We start from the raw sequence: 8,937 nt of genomic DNA, 5'->3' as shown, positions 1-8,937 counted from the left end.
ATTGAGGTAACACTAATTGCAACTAATAATGGGGGTATCCCTTACCAACCCGAATCCATTATATGGTTAATAATCTATTATGACTTCATAATTCATTTTGCATGAGAAAATACTCACCCCAAAGAATCCAAATTCTTCTTCACTATAGTCACAAGCATAGTTATTCATTGAGCTCTAGTTAAGAGCACAAAATTTGGTAATATGATCAAACTTATCATGTTTAACCTTAGTTTCCATCAGGCAAACAAGCCAAAATTTCTTACTCATCATCCTTATTTTATTTTTATTTCCCTAGCTAGGGGTCATTGAAGCCCCTTAGAGCATCTCTAGGTAGTGTTCACAAATCCACAAACTATGTAAACAAAAATGACAAATTCTATTCACAAATCGGTGCCAACTCTAGGTTGGTCACAAATAGAAACAGCAAAGCGCCAAAGTTGATGTGACCTACCCACGCGCCAGTGCAATTGTCACACGCCACTTGAAGCGTACTTCCTCAAATACCTATCTTTAGATTCTACTTCCTCCATACTCCATCTCCAAAATCCTTCTCTCCAAAACCCTTATTGATTTATGATGGCTTCTTTCTCGTTGTCAAAGCAAACCATGGTAGTCGAAGCAACTCAACGTGTCAAATTTGCAACTCCAAAACACACCTTGTATTGTCATGTAGGTATTTGAATGCAAAGTGTCCTAGAAAACCAAAGTGCAATAGTTATATCTTCATATATTTTAGCCATGGCCAAAACCCTCGCTTGTTTACTGATAGACATAGACCGTCGCTACTTGACCAAGGTCCGTGGCAAGTTTCTGCGACCTTTAGCCACTGTGGTGTGACAATTCAAGCCGTGGCTGGTGTGACGGACTTCAGCTTTCGATACTTGCGTGAATGTCTTCCACGGGCTTTAGAGCATCTTTGGGAATGATATCAACCTAACATCAAACATCAAATTTCCAACAATTTGGTATTTTTTCAACTTCAGGAGAGTCACATGTTGATGAAAACACTAAAAAAACACCAAACCAAATACCAAATCGGCCAATATTTGGTTCCAGGTTTGGTACTGTATCAAATCACTCAAGCGGTTTTGCCAACACCGCGTGGGCTTGGGCTTCTAATTGGGCTTTTATGGCGTGGTTTTGTGAAAACCGCGCCAGAGATTGGAAAAGAAAAAAAAAAGAAAAAAGTTTATGTGCGATACATGGCGCGGTTTTCTCAAAACCGCGTGGGCTATATAGCGCGGTTTATCCAAAATCGTCTAGTTTGATGTCGAAAATTTGACGTTGCTCTTAAAGTTAATTGGTGATTTTTAGGTTTGATGTTTATTTGGTTCAAAATTTTGGTGTTTTTTGGTAGCTCTCCAATTAGACCTTCTGAACCGTAGGAAAAAAGGTCCACCTTAAGGGGCTATTTGTTTTTTTGGGTTAAGTTATAAGAGGGTCTTATAAGACCATGTGTTATAAGAGGGTCTTATAAGATGGTCTTATAAAGTGGTTTGTTTTTAATTTTAAGTTCCTCTTATAAGCACTTTTAAAAATAGAAAAAACAAATACATGACATTTTATAGATGGTTATTTGACAAATATAACCCTACTTTACATCACATTTAACTTGAATATATTAATTTGAAATAAACGTATAGTTTGATTTTCGGTTTCAAATCAATTTTGATAATTAGAATATCGATTTTAGGAAACTACCTTAATTGGCGGTGGTAGTGGTAGTGGTCTTAATAGCACGGTTGTGGTGGTAGTGGAGGTGATGATATTGGTTTTAATAGCACGGTGATGGTAGTAGTAGTAGAAGTGGTGGATGTCTTAATAGCACGGTAGTGGTGGTGGTGATAGTCTTAATAGTACGGTGGTGGTGGTAGTGAAGGTAATAATATTGGTCTTAATAGTACGGTGGTAGTGGTGGTGATTTTGATAGCACAGTGGTGGTGGTGATAGTCTTAATAATACGATGGTAGTGGTGGTGGAGGTAATGATGGTGGTGGTGATGGTGGTGGTAGTGGTGGTGGTGATGGTGGTGGTGGTGGCGATGGCGGTGGTGGTGGTGGTGTGTCGGTGGTGGCTAGGGTAATGGAGTTATTTGAAAAATAAGATAATGAAAAAGGAAGAAGAGAGAAATGAGGCTAGGAGTATATGGACGGGGGTGTTTGAGTCATTTTTCAAGTTATAAGACTTATAGAATTGAAGTAGATCTAATTTTGGTATTTATAGAATTGGAGTCTAAGGGGCTATTTGTTTTTTTGTGTTAAGTTATAAGAGGGTCTTATAAGACCATGTGTTATAAGAGGGTCTTATAAGATGGTCTTATAAAGTGGTTTGTTTTTTATTTTAAGTTCCTCTTATAAGCACTTGTAAAAATAGAAAAAACAAATACATGACATCTTATAGATGGTTATTTGACAAATATAACCCTACTTTACATCACATTTAACTTGAATATATTAATTTGAAACAAACGTATAGTTTGATTTTTGGTTTCAAATCAATTTTAATAATTAAAATATCGATTTTAGGAAACTACCTTAATTGGCAGTAGTGGTGGTAGTGGAGGTGATGATATTGGTTTTAATCGCACGGTGATGGTGGTGGTAGTAGAAGTGGTGGATGTCTTAATAGCACGGTGGTGGTGGTGGTGGTAGTAGAGGTGATGATATTGGTCTTAATAGTACGGTGGTGGTGGTGGTGGTGGTGATAGTCTTAATAGTATGGTGGTAGTGGTGGTGGAGGTAATGATGGTGGTGGTAGTGGTGGTGATGGTGGTAGTGGCAGCAGTGGTGGTGGTGGTGGTGGTAGTCGGTGGTGGTTAGGGTAATGGAGTTATTTGGAAAATAAGATAATGAAAAGGAAGAAGAGAGAAATGAGGCTGGGGTATATAGGCGGAGTGTTTTGTGTCATTTTTTGAGTTATAAGACTTATAGAATGAAGTAGATCCAATTTTGATACTTTATAGAATTGGAGCTTCTTATAAGACATTTCTAGTAGAATGCCTCTTATAAGAGGAAAAAAACAAACCAAAAAAATGTCCAAAATCACTTGGCCACATGTTATAAAGAGGTTATAAGACCTCAAGGTCTTATAAGAGGCAAAAACAAATGGCCCTAAATGTCCAAAATCACTGGCCACATCTTATAAGAGGTTATATATAAACCTAAGGTCTTAAAAACAAATGGCCCTAACCTAAAAACGAAAAAGGAAACTCCATCAACAATACTCAACACTTTGTCGCGAGAAGACTCGAAGGACTGCCCGATTCAAAGTAAAAAATCCTTGCGATTTGACGTTAGATGAATGCTTTTGTTCTTCATCAAGGTAATTCTACAGATTCGTTTTGGGGTTTCACTTTTCTTGTTTGGTTCAACAACCCCAATTCATCAAAAGTGTAGTTTTTTCTTAAAAAAGCATAATTTCTTGAGTATCTAGGGTTTGGAAATTGGAAATACGACTATCAAAACATTAACACCTGGATTTCTTCCATATTTTCAAAATACCTACTTACTTTTAGATAGAAAATAAATAATAGAAAAGTTGAGCTCATAAATTATGAGATATATGGTTTTTTATAATAAGCATTGTTTAATGGATGCTTTGTATAATAAACATTGTTTGATTGTTAATTTTAATTTGTCTACATTGCTAGAATTTCGTATTTGTATTTTACTTGGGAGTTGATGTTTGCATGAATGTGAAAATGGATAATCAAATTGCTCGTCAAAAGCTAATTTTTTTAAGTTTTTAGTATTTTTGATAGTTCATAAAGCAACTTGTATTTTGGTGAATTATTTGTTAGCTTGACGTTTGCTATCTTACCCATAATTATTTATTGAGCTTTCTCATGGTTTTTTCCTTCCCTTGCCTGTATTCCACTTGGTTCATCATACCAGTAATGGTGGTTTCCTTGTATAGACATCCTTATGAGCACTCATGTATAAGAAACTAGAGGTTGCAAAAGAAGCCTGAATGGCTGCTTCACTTTCAGGTTCCATTTTGTGGTTTCACTGGTTTGACTAAGTCATGTTCAATATGCTACAGAATGCAAAATAATTCTGATTGTGTGGTGTTCTAGATGAAAAATGATTCCAAAGATTACCTCTCTAGGATGCAATAATTTGTGTCAAACTATCGTGCAAGGGTCTTGACTTTATACAAGAAAGAAAAAGTAGTGTGTAGGAAGTTTGGTTTTGACTACAGACAATGTAAAAATATCTGGTTGACACTAGTTTGGTAAGTCATTCAAGTAAAATTAAGCAAAGAAGAAGGAAGTAAGAGCTGAAAAGATACATGAATGAAAATGTAAGTGAATAATTGTAACAGTCTCTTATACCATTATCCCCATTGATTTAACAACACCTAGTAAAATGACAGGACCAATAGCACGTGAGCCACATTGGGTCCACTTTTAGGCTTGGACTAGAAAATTGTTAAATTTAAATTAGGTTTGGCAATCATTGGTTCGGAGAGCCGTAGAAGAAGAACCACCCGAGCCTATCTCAATGTTTTTCAAATTAATAATCTAAATTGAAACTATTAATTGGGATTGTCTTGATTGGTGGGCAGTAAACAACTTGAATTGGCGGGAACTGAGATATCAAAACTTAGAACTAATGTTCTCAAATTTCAGCAACAGAATCAGCTACTTGCTCAAACAAATGCACAGATAACAATAGTCAGTACGCTTTACCCGTTCTTTTTACGATATGTGCTGGATTACTACGTTTTGGGTGTGGCGTAGTTGACAATGGATGCAACTCTACTTTTTATTTGATTTTGCTAGAACGCACTCGTGATAAAGACAGGGTAAGCATTTAATTGCCCGAGTCGTAGTGTTAATGTTCTAATTTCTCTTTCTTTGGATTACATGCTTTTAAGAGATGGCTTTATTAATTTTGTATTTTTCATTTACAGATAAAAGTTCTCCAGCATGAGCTTGGCTGTAAAGTAGCTTTGCTTATAATAAAGGATGTGGAACTTCAGGTCAGTCTTGCTTATTATACCCCTCCGTTTTATGCTTTTCAAGATCACGACAAATATTGTGTAGTCCCATTAACACAGAACGCTTGTTTCACAGGAGAAAGTAAAGAAAGAACCATGTCAAATGCCTCAAACAGCTAAGGTATTTGTGATTTTAATACAAATTAAAAGTTGCAATGTCAAATATGTTGGTTCATATGTTGCATTGTCACTTACCCTTGTTTCGCTGTCTTAGACGACAAAGCGGAAGTGTGAGGAGATAAAAGGGGAGGTTGGTGGTGATAAAAAACCTTGTACGAGGCGCCAATCAAGGAGTCAATGTAATGAATTGTTGTAAAATCTAGAGCTTGGTTTTATATGAAGGCAACTATAGACTTTCAAGTGTTAACTAAGAATTGTGATGACTGACTTTGTAGCACTGGCAAAAAAAAAAGACTTTGCAGCACTGGCGGCTTCTGCTGTTGGAGAACAAGTTGATGCTAAGGAAGAGGCGGGCAACAAACGGTTAGTTCTGTGCTGTACTTCTGCTTAAAAATCAATGACACAAGGAATGTTGTACTTACATTGTTGTTGTTATTGTTTTCAGTGAGGAGCTAAAGGGGGAAGTTGTACAAGCTGATGCTAGTGATAAAAAGGCGTGTAATGCCATCCGAAAGCGCCAATCAAGAACTCAATGTATTGCAGAACAAGCTGCAGCCAGGGAAGAGGTTGTCCAGAATAGGTATGTGCTATTCTGTTCAATAATTAGTTAGACAAGGCATCTTGTGTATTTACACCATTCTTGACTCTTCCGAACCCCCCCATGGAAATACAAATATCAGAGACAATATTATTGTACTTGGCATCGAGACTAGTTGTGGTGACACTGCTGCCGCTGTTGTAAGTTCGTAATAAATGTTCGCTAATAAATTACATACTTTTTTTTTACTAGGTTTAACGTTTTTTTAGTTTAGGTTCGAAGCAATGGGGAAATTCTTAGCCAAGTTGTGTCTTCTCAGGTATGGTAGCTTCTTGTTGTGCATTCTTTATATGTTGGTCTGTAGCTAATAATTTTACGTCTTAACTTTGTCAAGGCAGATTTGCTTGAAAAATATGGTGGTGTTGCTCCTAAAATGGCTGAAGAAGCACATTCACAAGTAATCGATAAGGTAAATAATATTTAGTATGCTATATGTTGTTATATTGTTATATGGTTTCACAATTTCATTTCTTCTTTGCAGGTAGTTCAACAGGCACTTGACGAAGCGGATTTGACTGTGAAAGACCTTACTGCAGTTGTTGTTACTATTGGTCCTGGTTTAAATCTTTGCTTATGTGGTAATGTATATGATAAATCCGCTCTAAACTCACATTCTGCATTTCTCATCAGACATGTTATTCTTAATAGTTTATTTAGTTCAACTGATTTTTAATCAGATATTCAGCTGTCCTCTACGCCTCATACCATATTCAATTGTTCTGTGTTTGACTCAGCTCTAATATCTGTTAGTGTATGACACAATCTGGGATATAGAATGTTATTTCCGCTGTAGGCTTGAACGTATCTTGATTGGTTCTTCTACCATATAATATATTCTTTACTGTTACAAAAGGATAAACTCTGAAATTCTGCTATGTGACTGAGTATCTTCGTTTTATTTTCCAGTTGGTGTCTGGAAAGCTCAAAAACTTGCTGGGAGCTTCAGTCTACCTATTATAGGAATTCATCACCTGGAAGCACATGCTCTTGTTGCCAGGTATTTAATTTTGATCTCCACGTAAGATCATCTACTCTTTTATATTAATTTAACATGGAAAAGATGTCAGAACTATATTGGACTATAACGTAGATCACATGAAAGGTCTTGTTGGTAGATATGTCCAAGTTGAATTGCAATTACTTCAAGTAAATAGTTATCCAAGGTTGGAAACTTCTTATGAAGGATTATTTGCAAAATTGTAGTTTTCTAATTCGTGTTTCTCTCCCTAGTTTGTCACTACTCATATGTGGGATTTTTTGTTTATTGTTTATTAATTGAGAGCAAAGCATGGTAAATCAATTTTGAAATTTCCATTTGCCATTGTCATAAAAAGCTAAAATTTGTATCAAGTTAGTTGAGAGGAAGCGGTAATTTTCGTTCTTAACTCTTTTTCTTTTTTCCTGATCAATCTTTGCGACAACTTCTCTGGAATTTATTTAATTAAATATGATTTTTTTTTGTATGTTTGTTGTGAAGGTTAGTTTCATAATTGCCGATGATGGGAAGCATGAAGTGTGAAATATATAAAGGGTTAGACTTGCATTAATGGTGTCGTGAAGGCCGGATGATGAAGATAGGCGTGTTCAAAGTCTATGTTCTTCTTTTAGAGTCCTTGCTACAATTGAATGACTTGGTTTTTCCTCTTAAATAAGTTTTTTTTTTTTTTTTTTTTTTGCCTTTTCTTTTGTTATGTTTACTTTGTATTTGTACTTGGAATTATTTCTTTTGATAATTGTGCAATGAAGAATTTGTTGAAAGTTTTGTGGATTGGTGGTTGTGCAATTGGAAAGAATGTGTGTAAATTTATGTTTATGGTAGGTGAAGTGATTAAAGAATTAAAATATCATTATTTTTTTTAAAAAATAAATAAAAACTCTGCCACGGTCTATAACTGGAGAAAAACAACTCCCACAGACCCAAACTGTAGGAAAACTGACCTTTTCCCACGGATCAAAACCGTAGGAAAAATACCTTTTACCACAGATTAAGACTGTCGCTATTGGTAGGCTTTACTGAGGTCATGACTGTGGGCAGACTATTTTCGACGCACAGAAAACCCACGGTTCTGCGACAGTCCAAAATCGTAGGAAAAAAGTTTTTCCCACAGTTTTAGACCGTGGTGTAAAACCTATTTTTTTGTAGTGGTTTAACCTCAAAAGAAGGAGTGGGGTGGGGGACATCGTTACCTCCCCAATTGTTGTTTCTCTTAGATTGATCTTCTAAAAATTTATAAGCCTCCAATGCTCCTTTACTAAAAAAACTACCCCCATTCATGATATCTAGAACCTCCTTATGATGATGTGAAAGCTCCTTGAAGAATGCACGAACCAGTGTGTCTTTTGCAAGGTTATGATGCGGGCATTCAATGAGAAGATCAGTGAAACGATTCCAGACCTCTGAAAAGGATTCATGAGGATTTTGGTGGAAGAAATGAATCTTTTGAAGCATTTCATCTGTCTTCAATGGTGGGTAAAACTGTTCCATTAATAATTAAACAAATTTAGCACATGAGTCCACGGAGTTTGGCGTTTGGGCAGTTAACCAAGATGCTCCCTTGTCGGCTAGGGTGAATGGAAACACCCTAAGTTTAACTTGATCCAAACTTACACTAGGATGATGGAATGTAGTAAGAACTTGTTCTATCCTACATATGTGTTGATAAGGCTTCTCGTGGTCTAAACTATGAAAAACCAGTAACAAATTAAATATATCTGGGGGAATTCAAAAATCCCCCACTGGGTCTGCAAGAACAATGCACGACTTAGGGCCATCGTTTATGGCTTTATAAAAATCAGAGAGAGGAGTCTCTGGTTCTTTAGCCATTGTTGTAGGTGTGGTGTATGATATTATAGATAGACATGTGTGTTGATGTTTACGATATATTACTTTAGATGGTTTCTTCTTACCCGACCTTAATCTCATGCAAGGTTAAGTCTAATATGTAAGAAACAATTCAGCAGTCAAACAAGCCTGATTATACTAGAATTAAACTCCTATGACAAAAGAAACGATGAGTGAAAGAAAGAGAACCTGAATGCTTCCTTGCTACGCTTATGAATAGTGTCTTCAATACAAATCTTAGTGTCATGTAGAAGCTTGGAACACCGAACCAGCAAATATTTTGAACTAAAATATGACATGTAACTAACCTTTACTGCAGTATTATTCACTGTGATTCCGCAGTCTTAAGGGGGCGTGGGCGCGCTCTGTGCTAGGC

The 8,937-nt window shown here is 36.2% G+C and overlaps 1 protein-coding gene across 10 annotated transcripts; it reads left to right on the top strand.

Annotated features, from left to right (window-relative positions):
- Nucleotides 1-3,116: 3,116 nt before the first annotated feature.
- LOC147516155 (uncharacterized) lies at nucleotides 3,117-7,477 on the top strand. Of its 10 annotated transcripts, XM_086588818.1 has the most exons (14): nucleotides 3,140-3,321; nucleotides 4,631-4,675; nucleotides 4,784-4,806; nucleotides 4,915-4,983; nucleotides 5,078-5,122; nucleotides 5,216-5,300; nucleotides 5,397-5,484; nucleotides 5,567-5,701; nucleotides 5,802-5,859; nucleotides 5,934-5,978; nucleotides 6,054-6,128; nucleotides 6,201-6,297; nucleotides 6,626-6,716; nucleotides 7,202-7,477. In XM_086588818.1, the coding sequence occupies exons 1-14, from the start codon at nucleotides 3,297-3,299 to the stop codon at nucleotides 7,236-7,238; spliced, it is 918 nt and encodes a 305-aa protein (XP_086444944.1). In that variant the 5' UTR covers nucleotides 3,140-3,296; the 3' UTR covers nucleotides 7,239-7,477. The 10 variants fall into 10 exon arrangements, 6 of the variants coding, with proteins under 6 accessions (XP_086444946.1, XP_086444947.1, XP_086444944.1 ...); XR_015210953.1 differs by having other exon boundaries at nucleotides 4,631-4,806; nucleotides 6,058-6,128; XR_015210951.1 differs by having other exon boundaries at nucleotides 4,631-4,806; nucleotides 6,058-6,128; nucleotides 7,197-7,477.
- The last annotated feature ends 1,460 nt before the right edge of the window (nucleotides 7,478-8,937 follow it).

This window comes from Coptis chinensis, chromosome 2 (assembly GCF_015680905.1).
Source record: "Coptis chinensis isolate HL-2020 chromosome 2, ASM1568090v1, whole genome shotgun sequence".
NCBI lineage: Eukaryota > Viridiplantae > Streptophyta > Magnoliopsida > Ranunculales > Ranunculaceae > Coptis > Coptis chinensis.
This window is presented reverse-complemented; position numbering and strand designations above follow the sequence as displayed.

What these genes read in the sequence shown, in the direction of transcription:
- LOC147516155 (XM_086588816.1), top strand. Translation starts at nt 3,297, where the DNA reads ATGAATGCTTTTGTTCTTCATCAAG. An exon ending in GTGACACTGCTGCCGCTGTT is followed by an intron (nt 5,860 to 5,933) that starts GTAAGTTCGTAA and finishes TTTTTAGTTTAG; the next exon opens with GTTCGAAGCAATGGGGAAAT. An exon ending in TTTAAATCTTTGCTTATGTG is followed by an intron (nt 6,298 to 6,625) that starts GTAATGTATATG and finishes TTTATTTTCCAG; the next exon opens with TTGGTGTCTGGAAAGCTCAA.